The sequence below is a fragment of the Fulmarus glacialis genome, unplaced genomic scaffold (assembly GCF_000690835.1).
Source record: "Fulmarus glacialis isolate BGI_N327 unplaced genomic scaffold, ASM69083v1 scaffold9413, whole genome shotgun sequence".
In the NCBI taxonomy this organism is placed as follows: domain Eukaryota; kingdom Metazoa; phylum Chordata; class Aves; order Procellariiformes; family Procellariidae; genus Fulmarus; species Fulmarus glacialis.
In genome coordinates, this window is record NW_009204876.1 from 3,241 (window position 1) to 23,784 (window position 20,544).

At 39.3% G+C, this 20,544-nt stretch overlaps 1 protein-coding gene across 1 annotated transcript in view; it reads left to right on the plus strand.

The window, feature by feature from the left end:
- The window catches only part of LOC104074868 (inorganic pyrophosphatase 2, mitochondrial-like), a gene marked incomplete at its 5' end in the record, with an annotated part of 36,546 nt that overhangs the window by 1,797 nt on the left and 14,205 nt on the right, over positions 1–20,544 (plus strand). The window contains 4 exons of the mRNA XM_009575159.1: positions 8,506–8,559; positions 11,066–11,185; positions 13,509–13,595; positions 14,903–15,029. Of these exons, the coding sequence (XP_009573454.1) occupies positions 8,506–8,559; positions 11,066–11,185; positions 13,509–13,595; positions 14,903–15,029 (388 nt within the window). The remainder of the gene's footprint in view (positions 1–8,505; positions 8,560–11,065; positions 11,186–13,508; positions 13,596–14,902; positions 15,030–20,544) is intronic.

The window sequence follows — 20,544 nt, forward strand, 5'->3', positions numbered from 1 at the left end:
GATTTTTTTTTTTTTTTAACTATTCCCTCTATTTCCTTTCCAGCATCACTTTGCTATTTTGCAAAGTGAACTTGCTTTCACTGAATATAGTTGACATATTTTCAAATGCAAGTCTTTTAGGAGGAGAAAGCTTAAAGGGATTTAATATTCTCCTCTTTGAATGGGCCAGAAATGTCAGCATTCTTTTATTCATCAAGATGTTCTCAAAAGCAAACACTTTTATACCACTCTTTGAAAGGTTCGTTATGACTATTGCAGCGTAGATATGTTATCTTTTTTGCTATTGCATTCAGAAACATTTGCAAAAAAACCTCAGTTAATGAAATATTCATTATGCTCTGACTGTGGGTAATCTTTGGTATATATACAAAACTTCAGAAATCCTAAATATGTTAGGGCAGAAATTAGACTTAGTATCTGCTTTTTAGAACTGAGGATATGTTGTTTTCTATACTCATGTGGGGAAGCCCAAGGAGAGAAAAATCACATCTGCTAATGGTTCAGCATCAACTAGCACTGAAGTTAAGCCTAATAGAAGCCCAAAAAACCATGGAAGGTCTGCTCAGGCTTTTTCCGTGAAACAAGATTTGTTTATGTAAGTGTCTATTTAAAAATGTAGCATTTTTTGCAGTGCTTTCCCTGGCATAGGAGTACCTAAAAATCCTAAATGGAAGAAAGTGGAAGAAAAAAGTGAAACAAACTATGCTTTAAGGCATGATGTGTCTTGTGTGTATCTCAGTCTGTGTCTTCTCAATATCTGTTTGGCCAGTCATACTGCAAAACTGTAACTACCCACCTGCTGTGAAAAAACTGTCCTAACTGTCTGGGCTCTGATAGTTTTGCAACTAGTGTGTGGTACGCTGGTTCTTCTACTGTACACCAGCCCCCACGCAATCCTGTACTATGTATTTCCTCTCCCTTTGCCCTGTGATTCATTCAAGCTACAATGCCTAGGTAACGCTTTTTAGATTTCCTGTTGCTTGATGCCCATTTAAGTACTATTTAGCAGACGTAGAATCATGCCTGAAAGACTTAATTCTTGAGGAGAAAGAGAATGTGCCAGTAGACTTTCTCAAAAATCACTGTCTTGCAACATGAATTCTTAATTACTGCTCTTGCTGGAAGTCAAGTATTCTGTTTCTTACCTGCTTATGAATACTGTGACAATACCTGCAAGTTGTGAAGGTGCAAAGCCTGTTTTATGCAGTGTCTAAAATTGTTCGAAACTGTATTTGTCTGTGTAGTGGGAAGTGTGATAGCTTGTTGAAAACCACATTTCTAGTACCCTAGAACCCATTTCCATTCTAGTACCCATTTCCAGTCATTGTGGGCTTCTGATGCGAGTAAGCAAACAAACGTGCAGGCTATAGGCTTCCCAAACATGCTTGGTCTTTACTTAGATGGTGAACTGCGAGAATGCAAATCATTTAGAAAACCCTTTTTCATCATCATCTTTGGGAGTTTGGGAGAAGAGAGAAAATGGAGGGATTGTTGTGTTCAGGAAAGCAGCTGCTTCTTATACTGGGCTTTTCAGCAGCTTTCCTCACCTTGGCCTGGTGAGAAATGCATCCCTGTGTGCTTGTATTTAGGGACAGCGTAGCTTAATCAGGGGATGAAGGGATAATGAGGAATTTAATGCCATGTACTGATTTCTAAAGACCTTTGAAGCGCTGTGCCCCTTACTCTTGTCTAGGGACACAAAGGCCACTATTGATACCTGGTGTTCAGTTGGTCCTTGCACTGAATTTGGCCAGCATTCAAAGGTGATAGTTCCTCTTGCCCTGGAAACACAGTGGCATCTTTAAAACTTGTGCTTTTAGGGTGGCAGTTATTTGTTATTCTCCACAAGGGCAAGCCCTCTTAAGAGTGTATGTTAAATTAATGCTGAACAGGTGTTCATCAGATGGCAGTTTAGTTATGGAAGATGACAATAATTCTGCATGAGTCTCTTCAGTCTATCTAATCTACTTTAAATTGTTCTTGGCATTCCTCATGCCAGAAAAGAAGGTCTCAAAATCGAGGAGTTTCAGCTTTCAACATTCATGGGACAGGGGAATGCACGTCGTACGAGTCTCTATTAGCTGTTTTGCAGTCTTGGCTTGTAGTTCTAAGGGAAACGCTGTGGTGTTTCTGTATCAACTGTTCTCAGTAGTGCAGCCATTTCTTGCAACATTTTAGACCTTCCCAAATCTCAATTAAATTTAGCTTTGCAGTCACTGTTGACAATTGATCTTTTTGCTTTCACAGATGTTTTTTGGCTGTTTGAAGACTAGAGAGAAGTTATTTTGAGGGAGAAGCTATGCTGGAAGAAATCATACTCAGCCTCAGTCTCAAAATTATTACCAGCTTGCAATCTGAACCTTTGCTTTGTCTTAAGCATTGCAAGCACTCGGAATCCACTCCTGCCCAAGTAAATCTCTGTGAAAGGTATCAAAAGTTTCACATCTCTATCTGGAAGAGTGGATGTTCCCACTGTGGTTACAGTCAAAACTGTCAGAGGCTGATTGTTGAATATGTCCTTCCATGTCTAGCAGGAAGAAGGTCTGAAGAGGTCATCGTTTTCTTTTCAAGACAAATGTGACATGTTGCTTCCCTGCTGCAGTGAAATGGTTTCTAATCTATTTGTCATTGTATGTTTTTGGTAAAGTATTCACGTTTCGTCTCATTTAGAGGATCCAGGTGTTCTTGAATACAAAGTTTTATTTAAAATGTTGGCCTTGGTAAGGAATCTGTCCAAGCATGTAGAGATTATAGTCCTCTAACTTGCAGACACCCACAAGAGCATTTGAAAAAAAAAATACAAAGAAAGAATCAAGACAGCTTTTGTTTTGTTGCATCCTGTGGGGTGCACAGTGTGGGAATGCCCATGTGGACTTCAGTTGAATTCCTTCTGTCAGGCAAAAACTTCTGTTAAATTAACTAGTCAGGTGAGATGTAAGGGGTCATTAGAGTGATCATGCAGTCTGAATGGGTGATCTGACAGAGGGCCTCATGCTTGGAACAGTTCAAAACTGGTGTCAGAGTTGTCTTATGATAAAGTCGGTATGTTTCATAAGAAGGGAAGAGCCGTCATCATTTCCCGTGCAGTACAGGCACAGACTTTGTACTGACTTTGTATTCTGCCTTAACTACAGCCTCTGTAACCTTCTTTGGTCACATTGGACATTTTTTGGGTATATGTTACCTGGGCTGTAGTATGTCCATTATGTGTGTTCCAAATTTTAGATTATCAGTGAAGCCCTCATCCTGATGCTTGAACTTGCCCAGCCTTTTTCTGTGGATGTGTCCAATAGCTGTAAGCCTTGCTTTGTGTTCTTGTAGATTAACAAATACTGAGAATAGAAGTAATCTTCACTCAGCAGTCCAGTTAAAATCTACTGGAGTAGAGTTGGTTTACTGAGAAAGTTGTGTCAGTCATTTGATCAAACTTAATTTCAAATAAATGGTTCCTTAAACATGAGAAAGTCAGTGTTTCATTTTCATTCATGTCATGGTTGTACACTGAGTAGTTTTGCAGGTGAATGTGTCTGGTAACTAGTTTATCAGAGTATGTCTGACACCACTTTTGGGATACCTGTGGGTAGAAACTTACATACTGTTCGTGATTCCCTTTTCACTATAACGTGAGAGAAGTACACTATGAAGAGGCTGCAGGCATTTTGCATTTATGCTGGGCACTGCATTCCTTTTTTGCTGTGTAGCATGTTAATTTATATTGGAAAAGTTCCATTGACTTCTCATTTAGGTACAGTATATTTCGTCTCCAGATGTTGCTGGCATCTGGTTTGTTGTTTTCATTGGCAAATACCTTGTAGCAAGTGTTACACTGGGAATGCTTATAACATGGGTACTCATTTTATAAGCAAGCCCCTCTCCATTTATTTCTGGTTGTATTTCATGACAGTCCTTATTTTCCTTTTCCTTCTTTTCCTTTTATTTTCTTTTTTTCTTTTTTTCTTTTTTCCTTTGAAACATCATCCTTTGTTCACACTGCTGCTGGACTGCAGCTCATCTTTTTTGTTCTTGTTAGTCCTCAGGTGCATGCTGCCATGTTCAGTTGATGGCTGATGAGAATCCCCGCAAAATTGCAAATGAACAGACAGAAAAGAAATGGAAATGATAGCAGACAGAAAAGAAAATGCTTTTTCTTCCTTATGTCTTGTGAGCTCAGAGCTTCTCAGTGAGGAAGGGTCAGTAGTCCCCAAATGCTGCCTCTAATGCTTTCAGATTTTTTTTTTTTAAGCACTCTACTATAAAAATGACTAAAGCAATTGTACGCTTTAGCATATCTCTTCTCCCTGTCATGCAAGGGTGATGGTGAATGGCAATCAGGCCTTAAAAAACGGTGATGTTTGTCATTTTATGAAATCATACTGAGTTTCTGTTCCTCTCTTTATCTCTCTTGTTTTGTCACTTTCCTCGCTCTACATATGTTGCTCCACTTCTGCTTCAAATTAGCTGAACCTTCAGAGTTGAGCATTAAGTGTTGCAACCCTTGGGCAAAATCATACCTGTGCAAAACCCTCCCCTCAAATGCACCAGCTAAAGAACTTGGGAAAACCGGGAAAGAAAATAGTTGAACAAGAAAGGGAAAGTTAGGTAAGGAAGAATTGTTTCTGAGAAGGGTGTATGGGAGCCCAGAAGGGAGGTTGTAAAAATAGTGTTAGAAATGTGCTTAATTTTTTTTTTTCTTCCTGTGATATTCAGGTTTGTAATAAAAAACCCTGATCAAAATGAATTATCTTCTATAAGAATCTGTACAGCCAGAGCTAGCAGTTATTTTTGGCCATCAGTCTTAGTGGAGAGAATGCTGACTCACAGTTTACCCGGGTACAACAGTCTATATTTTCCTTGCTTTTCTCAACATTTGCTGTATGAATGTGTTGAAGTATATTTGTGTATCTTTTTATCTTTCTGTGGGTTTTTTATTTCGAAAAACAAAAACTGTTCCTGTTCTCTGTGTGAAAGAGAGACATTTTTGCTTGTCTCAGCAAAAACGGTATCATGATATATTAAAAATGATGTTCAACTGAAATGGAATGCAGTCAGTTGCCAGACAGTGTTAAAGAAAACACCCTGATAAAGCAAACACTTACTTACGTCCTACGTGAGTTCCCATGTAATGTACTTAGCGTGTAGTTCTTAGGAAATAAAGGATATTATTTAGACATACTGGGTGTTCCTTCTGATGTCACTTTCTGCTGATTTTCATATTCAGTTTTAGGAATTAGGAAATGCGCTTTTGACTTCTCTGTTGAGCAAATGGATTTTTTTTTTTTTTTTCTTCCCATCATCTCTTCAAGGTATAATAGAGCATAAGTACAAATGTCTGTCTTGTGTTCACATTAACCCAAAGTCAAACAAGCTACAAAATACCCTGGGTTGAAAGTCCCTCTGGGCTCTGTCAGGTCACTTCCCCTAGCAGATGGGTTCTGTCCCTTTTTCTGAATCTAGGAAGCTGTTTCCTCCTCTTTTCTTGCCTGCTCCAGGAGACTGTCCTGAAGAAACCATCAGCCGGCAGAGTTGGCATGAGGCTAGCCTGTAGGAACTACTCCATCTGGCCTGTTGTACAGTCTGCTGTCATGAAGTGGAGTCCCTTCTACATTAGGCGCTTGCAGAGTTGGATTAAATCTGGACTGCAGCAAGCAGCGATCTCATAGGCAGACCAGTTGACTGCTGTCATACTGAGAGAGTTAAATGGTAAACTTTCCAAAGCAATAGTTTTCGTTTCATGAGAGATCTTTTTTCTTTTTCTGTCACTGGAAGGTGTGTCAAGTGGGCTGTTGAAACAGTCTTACCATTGCTTGAGGGGGTAGAAGTGCTTACTTGGGGGTTTGGTGGGGTGGAGTTTTTTGTTTTACTGATTTAAAATAAAGATAAAAATATCAATTACCAGATGCATTCACCATCCAAAACTAACCACTGAATGGCATATGCAGATGGTAATCTATGAAGACAGGTGGTGTCTGACACTTGCATTTCTGTTTGCAGCTGAGGCAGGGATGGTTTTGCAGCAAGGGATGGGAGAGAACATTCAAGTGGGCAGAAGGAAGAGGTGCTTGGTCTGGGAAGATAAGAGTGATGGAAAAATTCCTGGGTGATATTTAGGCAAGGAGGGAAATAAGGTAGGAAAGAGGAGGAAAAAAACCCTAAAAAAACAGAGGAGTATACCACTTCTCTTTTTTTTAATCTGTCAGACTACCTAGTATGTGCTCTCCTTTCCACACCAGTGAATCCTGTCTCATCACTGTGAAAATGTGATTGCCCTATAAATAAAACTTTTTATTTTTAAATGTAAGCCCTGCATGAAGTTATTAATCTCTTGTAAATGCTTGTGGCAGCTTAGCATTAGAGAGAGTACTTTCGGGGATTTTTTTGCATACAAATTAATCTGTCAGGCTGTCACATTTAAGACTGTTGACAATTCACATTTGACTGATACCACAAATTATGAAGGCCTAGTCTTAGAGCTGAGTTAAATCCAAGTGATTTTTTTATTTTTGAGAGCAGCATTGTATTACTTTCAGTCCAGTTGTTGTCCAGCCCTGAGAATTGTTTTGATGAAGACCTGGAATAACTCTTAACCGATTAAAGCTCAAAACCAAGATTTACAGGCTGCTGAAGCCATTGTATTAGGCATGGTCAGGAAAATGTACAGTGGCATCTGAACGAAAAAAACACAGGATTGTGGTGGAGGGGAAGACATTGTGTATAATTCCAGGAGCAGTTTGTAAGTTTTCTGCCTGTAGCTACCAGTCAGAACAATTCTTTGACCTCCTTGGCAGTTCCCTAAGAGTTTCTTGTCAGCACTGGCTTTCATGCTGTGCATTTCTTTTTTCCAAGTGTTTCCCAGTTGGATGTGCAGACTTTATTTGGCTCTCTTCCAACCCTTTCCTTACCTGCTGCTGCATGTATGTTGCTTTGTTCTGTCTGCTTCCTTAGTGTTGACATCTTTGAGCTCTCTTTCTGATTAATTCTCTGTTTCAACCGTTCTTATATACATAAGGTGTACTTTATGAAACTGATCTGAAGCACCTTTCACCTTTTTTTTTCCTTTTTTTTTTTTTTTTTTTTTCCTGTTTTATTTGGTTGTGACCTGATCGGGAAAAGTGATTCCATCTGACATGCCACTGATTGCAGTATGGACACAGTACTTATGGATGGCAAATTTAATTTAAATTTGCTGGGAATTTGCTGCCAGGATTGTGCATAGCTTGTGATCTCATGGGAGAAACACTGAGTGACAGTTGGGATTTTTCCTTTGCCTTCTTGCTTTCCACATTCCAAGTTTGTTTGGGAGCAGAAGATCATAGAACTATTGGAATGACTTTAATCAGACTGTGGCATTGACCCTGGTAATGGTATTTGGTTTTTGCAGCTGCAAGATACAAGGAGCAAAAATACAAATATTTAAGAGTCTGCTGGAGCCTTAATTGCATTGTAGTTAAAGAGTCAGTGCAAGTCTTCAGTTGGTTTAACTTTATATTTTTTGTACTATAAATTTCTGCAAGAACATATTTTGTCCTTCCTGAACTGTTGTGATTTTTAATACCAGTACGAGTTTTTTTTGGCTATGAAGAGATGTCCCAGGCAATGTGATATTTTGAGGTTATTTTAGTAATCTAGGAGAAAATAGGTTGTAGAAATTGCTGGGTGGTTTGGTCTAGTTACCCATTTCGATTAATACTCTACTCCTTGGTAGTGCTTAACTCTGACAGCTTAGAAGAAGAAACATTACAGCAGTTATGCAGAGTTGTTCTCTTTGGAAAATGTCACTTTTAACGTCCTCAGTGGTTAAAGAAGGGCATAGATTACTTATTTTTCTTCTAAAAGCATGAAAGTTTACATGTTTTAAGTTTATTTCCCCCCCGCACCCTCCTTCTTAAAACAACTTTCGCTTTGTTTCTGTTAGGAAGAAGGCTACGCAAACATAAGGTGTCTCTGTCCATGTCGTTCCTCTGCCATCACTTTTGGATTCATTTTGCCTCACTTCAACCAGATTTGACTGAGAATCAGGAATGTCAGTGGTTGTTGCATTTGCATGGGTTTTTAGAAAAATGAATGAGGCAAAAGAGGAGGGCTTGAAGAAATAAATCCTCAAACATTGTCCTTTCCAGTGCTTGGGGGAAGTTAACTCTGTCCTATAGAAATGTCCAATCCTCTTTGACTAGTAGACTGAACCACTGCCTTGTGGCAAACCATTCCATGGACTTTCTGAACATTTTGTGAAGGGTAGTATTGATACGGGAATAAAAAACATCATGTGGATTTCCACTACTTGTAGTTGTTCAAATTCTCAAAGGGGTGGGCTGGGGAAAGGATGAACCAAGGAGGTTGAATATCATTGTGTGGAACTAAATGAATTGTACTTCACGTAAAAGCAGCTGGAACAGAGAGATGTGATGTGTGTTGCGGCTGAATACAGAGGAGAGAATTTGTCTTACTGTAAAATACTAAATGCCAAGTGGATTTTATTTTCAGTTCTGTCATTGTTTTTTGTTTTAGGTCCTGTTTAATATGATTGTAGAAGTGCCTCGTTGGACGAATGCAAAAATGGAGGTAATTAAGAAAAATACCTTGATTACATAGGTATTTATGAAAGTTATGACAATGCGGTGGCTTCCAATAGTCAGTGTTTAATCAGAGTGTGGATTACCCTTACACATAAAATTTTCCCTGTTAAAAAATTAATTTGAAGTTGTGCATACAGACACTTTCCTTGCGATTATAAAAAGTGTTGAGATTCTAATTTTGTTTCCCCTCTGCAGGTGAGCACTGCTTCTTGACAGCCCTCTAACTGCAGAGTGCAGCATACCTGCAACAGAGTCCTAGAGTACTGGCTTGCAGGACAGTGTCCAACATTTAGTCTTACTCTTGCTTGCTCATAGAGCATTCCACTCAGAGGATTTAATTCCTCTCATTTCTGCTGTATAGTGCACTAGGCCAAATCCTGACAAATGGAGTTGCAAATGAAAAAGCATTTCCTTGTGACAAAAAAAATACTTGGGGACCTCACTGATTGAAAGTATCTATTCCTGCAGGGAGTTATTTTAAAAGTAGAGCCTAGTGGGTTGTTCCTCTGCAGTTACAATATAGAAGCTGAGTAATGCTTCATCTGTAGTGTTAGTGAAATAACATCTCACCAGGATATGTCCTATCTTCCTGAACATTTGTATTGATTTTAGAGATGCTTCCTGGATGCTTTTAAGGAAGTTTGTAGTTGAGCAGTTAACTATTTTCATCATTAAAAATAACACCAAAGAACCTCTCCATCCTGTTATTTCAGAATTTTGTTTTCTCCTTTCCCTGATGCTGGAAGATAATTTGAACTGTGTTTACCACCACGGCTGTTATTTTGCAAGCAGGGTTACCTTGGATATTTACCTTGTATTTTAAGATGATGATTTATTGTGGAAATTGAGTTCTCTTTTACAGAATTTCCCTTTGACAATGCTATTTGAACCTGAGCGAAAAGCTCAGGTTGCTCTCTCTCCCCTTCTCTCGGCATGTTATGTCAAGGGTAGAAAAGTTTGCTGTCCTGTTAGGTTCAGAAATCAGTGGGTTTAGACTTTTCTGGCTTGACAGAGGACGCCACGTGTAATTCTCTATCTATAACTTTTAATATACTTGAAATTTCCTGCATTAATGGTTAAGGCAGTTGCCTTGCCATTGTGTCCTGGCAGTCCTTCAGTCCAGACTGTGGTAGGGTGCTAATACCAGGTCTTGTCTGCATCTCCGTGCTGAGATTCCCTCACGTGAAATGGAGACTGTAGGCAATTAAACCTTGCCTTAGGATGAATGTATCCCACTGTTACATCCCTGGTGCCAGATCTCCTGCTCATCATTCCTGTTCTTTCCTTGATTTTACTGAAGGTGCTTTTCATGAGACTTTTGTCTGCTGTTGTCAGTTACTCTTCCTTGTCCCGGTTTACATCAAGAAAAAGCATTGCTGAGCTCCACTTCTGTCAAAGTTCCAGGTGGCATATTCGAGGTCTTCACTGTTAAGTTTTGACCAGAAGCAGGTAGAATTACATGTGAAACCAGAAATGTGTGATTTGATCTCAGCTCTTGGGGAGGCTTTTCTTTTGGAATAAGTGCATGCTATTGACAGTTTGATGTGGCTCAAAAAGGTGGAATTCCTTTGGGATGGCTTTGGTGGTGGTGCTTTAGGTAAATTATAAGGATGTTGTAAAATGAAATGTGGACTAAGGGCTGTGTGCTTATGCATGCAAGCTACGTACCACCTGAGCCAGTGTGTGCTCATAGCCTGTAACAAATGTGATGCCATTCAGATGAGTGTTTGTAAGCAAGAGGCAGCCAACATGGGTTGGGTTGTGGTGTCGAGTGTCAAAAGGATGGTTACAGCGAATTAGCTGATGTGTGGTAGGTAACTTATACGGCAGTGGGTTTGTATTTGAGGTTTTGGGGAGGATAATGACAATAATAAACCAGCTTTAATTACTTCAGTCCTTCTGTGAGTGCTTCTTTGGGAATAAGAATGCCTTCTTCTAATGCTACTTAACTTGTTCCAAATCTGCATGAAGTTGGCATTTGGTGACTATGCAGAACTTGTCCTTACTAAAAAGCATTTGTATGCTGAGAGGTGGTGGAGAGAAGGGATGTATGCAATAGGAGAGCAATGAACAGGGGGTGAGAAGATGATGAAACATTTCCCCTGTTGCTGTCAAAGACCCTGTTGGCTGAAGAACTTGTGCCACCATTTGTATGTCTGTTGAACTTGTACTATAAAGTGCAAGAGCTTCTAACTTAAGTTCTTTTCAGTATTTATGTTTGACCATGACAGTCTCCTTATAAATTTATTACTTTCTCTTCTACATTCATTTTTGTTCTTGCATACTTCACAACGTTATTTAAAACCTTAATAAGCTGCTTTTTGAACATCCCCCTTGAGATTTAGAGTGAGGCCATCGTGCTTTTAATACTTCTCAAGCCGCAAGCACGTGCTCCCAGATGGAGCTTTCTAACCGGTTGCGTACAGAATGAATTGCTTTCCGTTTTACCATTCTCTCTTTCTCTCTCCCTCTCTCTCTTTTTCACTGCTTAGATTGCCACTGAGGAACCGTTGAATCCCATTAAACAAGATATAAAGAAAGGCAAGCTTCGATACGTGGCAAATATCTTTCCTCACAAGGGTTATATATGGAATTATGGTGCCCTCCCACAGGTAACATTTTTGTTATAATGGTGAAAGTTTTCTGTCTTCTGTGTAAATTGCCTTGTAAATCTTGGGTACTGCCTGAATGCAAATCAGTTGCAAGAAGGATGTTTTTCTTTGATACATTTGTAAATTAGGATTTTGTTTATGTTGAGCTTTATTGTGTCCATAAATTTTGATCAGAATTTGGGTGTGGGTGTAAATATGTGCCGTGTTTCAGGAAAGAGTTAAATGATCAAGAAATCTCAAATCTTTAGTCTGCATCTCTGTACTGTAGTAACAGAATTAAACTGTCGTGGTCTACCATTCAATAATACTTTGTCAAGTAGCCCTTTTCTGCTTAAACAAGACATTTTTTTAAAAACTAATTTAGGATTTTCATGTATTGCAGCATAAATTTTAATTGGGATTTCTTAATATCTTTAACAAAGAGGAACACAAGGGCTGTTCTTTTTTAGATTAAACCTCAACTGCCTTAGTTAACTTTTTTCTGAACTGTGAGACTTTACTGATCATGACACATTCAAAATTTTGAGCCTTGAAAAAGCGCAACTAATGGCTGAAATTTTGAGCATAATGAAAGGTTTTAAACTTTTTTCATTTCTGTGAATAACGCACTGGAGTTAAATTAGTACTGAAGAACATGATGGAGCTAGGAAAGAGTAATTTATTTTCTTTACACCCTGCTGGAGTATAGCAATGAAGTTCTTACCCAGTCAGCAGTCTCAGCAGACAAAGTTTACAAGTAGGTATAATTGGGAACCAGCAATTCCATTTAATGTTTTGAAATTCATGTGTGCCTTAGTACAAAGTCAAAATTAAACATTTGAATATTTTCCTGCACAAAGTGCATTATTTTGGACTGATGACACTTTCCCCGGGATAAATGTTCAGCTCCCCTTGTTACCTTGTGAGTCAGAGAGGGCTGGCGATAATTGTCATTTTTATTTTCTGTAATAACTTTAAAATAGCAGCTGGATCATTACACCTCCAGTTGTTGAAGTCTAGATGATATTCTAGATTCCTACTAGCGGTAACAAACAAAATCTGATTCAGTGTCTCCATTGTCACAAGAGGACTTTTCATCAGGATCAGCAGTTGCCAGAAGTTCAGCCCTAGTATATGGGTTAAAGATACGTATTTGTGGCTGCTGTTTTATGCTGTGGAACATAAAGGAAAGGAAGGAAAAAATGACAGTAGGACTATCATTATTGCAGGAGTTGCTCTACTATCCAGAGAACAATACCATTCCTGGCGAGCTTTCATTCTAACCTACAGGTGGAGGGGTGCAGCTGGGCAGGATAATAGTACCAGTATAATGCAGCCTTAAATAAAAAGCACTTTGGAAGAGTATTGGAAAAATAAATTTTAAGTTGAAATTCTCTCTTGACTCCACTTCAGCAATTTTTTGGTAATGATTCTGCTACCCAAACACCTGAGCATTTGCTTTTCACAGTTTTGCCTTTTCGTATCAGCCAAGTTCTCAAGAACAAGTTTGAGGTGGAGGTTTGATCGTGGACAGCAGGAGCTAACAGTATAGCTCCTTGGAAAAAACTTTTCTAACACATTTTCAACAAAACTTCATTGGACTCAAAATTTTTACCAGGAAAACTTCTCAACTTTAGAATGAGTTACTGATTACTAGCCAGTGAGAGACAAAACCAGTGTTGCTCTGGTAATTAAGTTAGTATAACTTGGCTATGGTTCCTTGCTTATACAGAGCTCAGAGCAGGGATTTGAACTTGCCTCCTGGAGAAGCTTCTTTGGCCTTAAGCTGCTGGCTGTTCTTGGGAATGTACACATCTCAAAATACTGAGAAATGTTTCATACCTAAATCTAAAAACTTTAAAAAACTAATTGGGTGCTGACAAATCCATACTTAGGAGCTTGGTTAGCTCAAAGCCTAGATGTTTTTGAAAGCAACTTATGTTAGTGCCATGGTATTTAAAGAGTATAAGAAGAATGTGATTGTACGATGTTCTAGCTTAATCCCACAACCACTAGTAACCAGGAAAATACGTATTCAGGGTCCTCTGATGCCTTAATCACTGCAATTTGATTAAGTGTGTCTGTCATGGGTGCAGTTAATGCTTTTGTTACTATGTCCTCAGTAATCCTCATGTTACTTGTCCTGAGTATGAGGATGAGTTACTCAACATCAGTCCATTGGCTGTTTGTTTGTTTGTTCTTTTCCCATTGAGCAAGACTGTTCTCAGAAAGCTGATGTTTTTATTGGTGTTTTCATTAATCTTAGTAATCTTAGTAGTTTAGTGGTTAGACGAATTGTAATTGCAGATCAGCTGGTAACTGATAATTCTCTTTCTTTTGACAGACCTGGGAAGATCCAAACCATACAGATAACAGTACAGGATGCTGTGGGGATAATGATCCTATTGATGTTTGTGAAATAGGTTCAAAGGTTTGTCTTTATCAGGATTAATTTAATTTATCAAGGTTAATTTAATAATTTGGTAACAACTTTTGGAAGAGAAGGGTAGATGGAAAACAAGTAAAGATGGTAATAGTCTCAGGGGATGACAAAAGTATGAATAGAGGATCTGAGGAGGGAATAGGTAAGGAAATGGTGGATTTTTAAAAACGAGAAAAAAAGCAGGATTTGGGAAAGTCTGTGTACTGGATAAAAGGGAAAATAAGAGGACACCACCCTGAAGTTCTGTGGCTGGACAGTGAGTTTTGGGTGAAGGAGGGGAGGGGGTTAAGATTTTGGGGGAAGGAAAAGTTTTCTTTCTTTTTCCCCTGTTAGCAGTACTGGAGCTAGGAATAGGTTTCTGAAAGATGAGGAAGCATGGCAGCGTCATGCACATAAAATTACAAGATCAGACCCACAAAGGAGGTAGGTTTGAGTTTTCTCATGGGTGCAAACAGAAATAGATCCCTTTTCTCTAGAGGAAAAGACAGGAACCTGTTGCAGTGTTGCAGAATTATGAGATTTAGAGTGGATGGATGAAAAAGAGGTACAGCAAACACCATTAGTAGGTATAGGGGGAAGGTTTAGCTCACTGAAAAAAAATTCTACATATCTGAGGCAGCAAAGAATGGAGCAATCCTCCATGGTATCAAAGATGGGGTTATGAAAGGGATGAGTTTGGAAGAAGGATCTCTTGGGATATTTTACGTAAGGAGAAATTTAATTGGTGACCTCAGCAAAGGTAGCTTTATTTGAGGAAAGGAACCTAAAGCTGAATTTCAAGGAATCCAGAAAGAGTTATAAAGGGAATATTATCTGGTAGGGAGAAGGTTCCCAAGAAAATACAAAAAAGAGTTGTGCTGATATTTCTGGGGAAGGGGTGTGTGTTTATATGTGTGTATTGGAGTCTAGAAGAAGGAACAGCAAGAGATAAAGACCAAGAGTTGAGAAAGCAGAGTCAAGAGGCAGGAAAGAGTTAAAAAATGAGTATGAGATACTTTTGACTTGCAGTTTGGGGTGAAGATCAAGAAGGTGTAGGGGAAGTGGGGTAGTAGAGAAGGAGAAATTTTCTAGCTTGTGTTGTCAACTTAAATCAATGCTGACTGGAGAATTGAGGGTTGAAGAACAGCAACTGTGGGAGAAAGGCTAGTAACGTTAAACAGATGTGGTTTACAGATCTATCTTGCAGTTCTGTTAGCTGCTGGTCAAAAATGTAGTAAAACTATTTTGTCTGTAAGTTAAAAGAGAAATTCCATGAAGTGTTTTCCAAATCTTTGTGAGATTATGTTCTGTTTCAGATTCGTTCTTCTGGTGAGATTGTTCAGGTGAAGGTCTTGGGTGTTTTAGCTCTTGTTGATGAAGGAGAGACAGATTGGAAGATAATTGCTATCAGTGTGGATGACCCAGAAGCTCAGAAAATCCACGGCAAGTATTTTTATCTTTCTTACACAAGTTACGTCAGCAATTTGCATGGTAGAGTGGTACCTGAGTTTAGGCCACCCAGGTCAAGAAGAGGCAGACAGCGGAAAGGCAAGACTTTTTTTTGTTGTTGTTGTTGTTTAAATCAGGTGCTTCCTTCAAGGAGGGCATATGTGCTTTCACACTAAGCTTTTGAAAAGGTTCACTTGGATTTTCAAGAGGACCTGTCATGCAGAAAGTCTTTTGACTTCTGAAACACTACTGCCTTAGAAAGTGACCTCCTAAAATTACAGGCTTATTTCCTGTGTAATAGTGCATATTTACCCACTCAGATTATGTAGCATGCTGCTATTTTCCTTGTTGAAAGTGTTTGTTCCTTTTGTATTTGCAGGCATTGTGTTGCATTCTGAAAAGGGCTGTACATTTCCAATGTTTTGTCACTTGTAACTGGGTTACTTTCAGGGTTTGTTGCCTAGCATGAACGATTAGGTTTCACCTTTTAGCTTGAAAACTTGCAAAGTCAACTGCTAATGCAGCTCACCCTCTTATCAGCCTTGGTGAATGACTAGCTGTGCAGGGGGAAATATCCCATCCAGACTTGTCCTCCTTGTGATCATGCTTCTGGTATCCAAATGGAATTCAAGTACTAAAATGTGTCTATGTGAATAGCACGTGAGGTGTAATTCTGCGGGCTGTTTGATAGGAAGATGATACAGATGTGTTAAAACTGCAGGGAGTTCGGTTTACAGCACAGGTAAAGTGCAGCTTTTCTCTGGATAAATGGAGGTTCACTTCCTCAAATGCAATGGTACTGGGAATCATGAAAATTAAGTGAGGAGGTTTGTCTAAAAGTTAGTGATTGTTATGAGACCAAAAACCATATATACCATCAGGCATGTATGATCAGAGCCTGCTCTTTGTTGGTAGGGAGCACCAAGGCACAGAGTGGACTGTAGGAATAGGGCTATCCAGTAGCTTTTTAAGGAATTGTGTTTCTTGGCCATTGAGGCTTTTTCCTGGTTTTTGAATGTAAAGTAAGTATATTACTGGACTGGCCCTTCATTCTCAGTTTTCTTGCAGGTTGTTTTCACGTGGAGAATACTTGGCTTGTGGGGAGAGAAGGGGAGAAGAGGAAATAAGGAAAAGGAAACTCTTGGGTTGATGCTGATTAAAATCATTGGGCAGATGAATTACTACATAGTGTTTATGACTCTTTAACTACTTTGACAGTTAGAGATTAAGAAGTTCAGCTTAAAGAAATAGTAAGTAATAGTTTGCTGTTAAATGTTAGTATCAGTTTAAACCTCTGTATAACGTGCAGTGAAATGCAATATAAGTGTCGGTAGTTAAAAGACAAGTAATTAGCCCTTTATTTCTATACACTGTTCTGTTTAACTCTTACCTTTTTTCCTTAACAATTTCTGAGAGAGTTTAATCAGGAAATTTAAAATCAGAGAATTTAAAAGGCGCACGCTAAGGAGGGGCAAAACTGGGACAGTTTATGCCACTGGGTTAAGTAGCTCTATTTGAAAGCCCTCTGTTTTGTTTTGTTCTGTTTTTTGCAGGTGATGACTGATTTGTGTCAGCTGTGTAACAGCTTTAGTTTGTTTGGGAGGGGAGTAAGAGTTTTAGTCTTGTTTAAAAAAAAAAAAAAAAGAGGGGGGGGGGGGGGGGGGGGCAGGGAATGAGCAAACCATTGCCTGTAGTTGATTCCTGTGTGCATCCTTTCTTACCAGAGAATAGGTGCAAAACTTCAAGAAGAGAGCTGTCCTTCTGAGGTTCAGAGAAGCGCAGAAATATTTGTCCAGTTTAGTATGATTTCCCTTTGGGATTTGAGTTGCAGTCCAGGATTTACAAAAGGAAAGAAAAAGGAAAAAAAAAAAAAAGCCCCCATCTGCTTTCACAAAACATGACTAGCTTGCAGTGTTTAACAGCAATCCTTCTTCAGTCTGAAAACAAACAAATCTGTTGGAGTAGGCAGTACAATATGTCCTTTTATACTTGTTTTTCGCCCTTCCTAAAGATGTTAATTATTTCAGCATAAAGGAATAGCAGCTACAGATAAAGCTGGTATCTCCCTCAATAATTAATGTGCTGCTGTGTTACGATGGTGGCCTCCTAAAAAAAAAAGGCTAAGTGTTGCCTTCTAAGTCTGTCCAGTCATTTTTGTATCATTTGCTAAACATTTCAAATTGGACTGAGAATCATCACATTTGCTTTCAGCTCAGTATGTGCACAGCCCCCAGTGAACATTTGGAAAAGATAATTCTGAGACACCAGAGTGGTGATTGCTTGCAAACCCCATCCTGAGCCCGCGCAGTGTGTTAACTCCTCTTGCTGCTTTAAGCACACCCCAGGTACTCTGTATATTCTCCTTCTGGGGCTGTGATCGTTCTCGTAAATGCAGTTGATTTTTCTGAGACTTCACAGAACTTAAAACTGAGCAGTCCCAACTTCTGAGCAGTTCTCATTGTTTATTCATAGTATGCCACTGTAGTGTGTCCTGCAGGCATTTATTGATAAATACTGGTTTAAATTGGAAACCCTGCCTAGAACTCTTTTTCGCACAGGGTAATGAGAAACTCTAGTTTATAGTGACAATACCCAGGAATGATAAGCAATGCTTAGCACCTATTCAAGTGGGAACTGTGTCATTAGTGGGAATAGCAGGGGCATAGTGTCTTTTTGAACTGACCTTTGGAAGGTAATCTGTTTGAAATTACAGTACCTAATACTGGTGGGCATGGGGACAATCTCACTCCAAATACGAGCTGTATGTCAGGAATCTGTATGAGAAAGTTTCTTTTAGACTAAAACTGGACATTTTCAGATTTACCTATTTCAGTAAGATCTGTCTTTGTGGCTACCTGAAAACCACTGTGTTGTCTTTCTGCTCAGGCAGTTAGGCAGATGGCCATTAGCGGACCAGTAAAGCAACTTCAGACCAAGCAAGTCTGGGAAAGGGCCTAAAAGCTCCCTGCACACTGAAACACTAAATCTTGGTGGTGTAATAGGCCTGGCTGCTTTTTTTTTGTTGTTTTTTGTAAAATACTAGCCAGGAAAGAAGCAAATTCTTGGAGTGGAAAGGCTGCTTGTCTGCTTATCTCAGAATTTGGACTGAATTTAATGTATTGGAATTCACATACATATCTGACGTGCTTTACAAGGTTGGGCTCAGAAAGGATGAGTGATATTTTCATGCTGTAATTTGATCTATATGTATATGACATCTTCATGTTGGACAAGACGTTTTGAAAATCATTGGCAGTTGAAGCAGGAAGTGTGTTTGAAGCAGCCTATGAAAAGTCTGACTCTCAAAAGGTCATCTTACCTTCCCTGAGCAAATTGGACAAACCATGTATGCTGGATGGCATTTTTGAGGTGATTTACTGGCCTGGAATCTTAGCAGCTGTTTTTTGCTGTTGCTCACTGGAAAGATGCCTGGATATATTCAACAGCAGTTGGTGATGTCTACTGGCTTTGTTGTGCTACCATTTGCTGGCACTGGTATAGTTAACTATGCTATCTTGCCATGCTTCTTTTCCAATGTGCAATTCAAGATTGGCTTTTTGAGTTAAGTGATCAAACCCTAAATGGCAAAAACAAAGCATATTGCATACTTTGTACCATATATCGTTACAGACCCTTGCATGTGAGTGTATTTATGTGCAGAGAAGCAGCAGAGGCCCTGAAAACCTTTGTTGTGCATTTGTGTAAGCATTCAATATAAAGAAATTAATTATCTGTACTGAGGCTCCCCTCCTACCCCCTCACACCATGCTGCACAAAATACACCAAATGCCTTTATATGGAATGTAGCTGCTGCTTCCTGTAAATGTTTATAAGATGTTATTAAAAACATATGTCCTCTCTTCCCACAGACCTTGTTTAGAAAGCTTGCTGCAAGCATGTTGTTTTAGCTTTGCTTGCAAGAAGCAGCATCTGTTGTACTAAAAATGGTAGTTTTGTACAAATGCTTTTGTTGCTCTCTTTTGTAAAGCCAGATAGAATTGGGATCTGCATTTGCATTGGCTCACTCCCTTGACAGAGAGCTAGCAGCAGTTGTTTGTGCCAACCTCTAGAGATTTTCCTTATTGAGACTAAACTGCAACCCTTAATGTGATTAGCCTTCTCTTTTTAACCCTTGGTGCTTAATTTTGGTGCCCAGAAAAATGGGACCTATGGTTGTATGTAGGCAGTATAAAGAAATTACCGCCTAGAGCCCAGTGGGTACAGGCTGCTAATGTACCTGCAAGAGCCTGACCTTTCTGCTCTGTCACTCTGAGCAGGGCTTGCGTGCAGACATGAAACTGCGTTAGGCCAGGTTCATGCTTGCTACTCCCGTACTTGCTCAGCCCCTTTTGATATCAGTGTGAGTACGTAGGTCTAAGGGAAGGTAAGCAGTCAAGGTCAGAAAAAAGTGTCTAACAGTGTCTGCTGCGGAAAAGACATCTAAGGTTTTTTGGTTTTTTTTTTTTATTATAATATGCAGCTAGCTTCTAGAGATATTAGTGCAGTAAATCACTGTACTGCTTAACATGATCTTTTCTTTTACCTTTCTTTGCTTACTTTTCTGTTTTCTGAGTATATTTTTCTCCTCCTTCCCCTGATAACCCAAAGATGCTGTTTGGATTTCAAAGTGGAGGACAAGCTGTCTTTCAAGCTTTTCTATGGTGCTTTTTAATGAACTGAAGAGGTAGCTATTGAGTGATGCAAGAGCTGCTCTTTTCCTTGTATTTTGTGGTATGTGCTGACTCTACAGCAACAGGATTGATTTTTTTTGTTGTTGTTTTTTGGGTTTTTTTGTTACACTGTTGCAGTTTTTCCTGCTGCTTGCCACGAACTCGCCTTATAATACAGATGTTTTGGTTGTTTTTTTCTTCCTCAATCTAAGCTTCATTTGGTGCCCAGTAGCTGTCCTTCATAATAAAGAATAGTGAAGTGAAGCATGGGGATGAAGGAGAATAACTTGCAAGGAACCAAGGAAACAAAAGCAACCACTGTCCCCCTTTTTAAGTTCTCAAAAACAGAATATACAGCAGCTAGTACTTTAAGGGGCCATATAATGCTGTAGCCTGATTCTGTGTAGTCATTTTACCTAGGCGAGGTATTTTCCAGTAGAGTGAGTGTGAAACTCAGAGAGATGATTCTATCCATGAAGATGGTCATCCCTATCTTAAGGAGGTAATGAAAGCCTGTCCCAAAGCCTATTCTAATATTTGAATCCTTTAAAGAAATGTAAACAAAGCCTATAAATATGGAACAACAGATGGGGAAGGACCCAAGTGTCAGTTAGTAGACAGTAAAGCACTTCTGATGAACAGTTTTTATGGGAATAGGAGGCAAATAACCAAGTAGGAGGAATGGACAAGCAGAGTTAGGAGAGAAGTTTGCTGGAACAGGAACCGGAAAAAGGATCAGCAGTCTGAGAAAGTATGCTTGAATTTAAGTAGTGTCTGGAGATGGAGCTCTGGAGTTCATCTGCTGCTGGGAGCCAAGGAAATTGCTGCAGCAGCCTGGT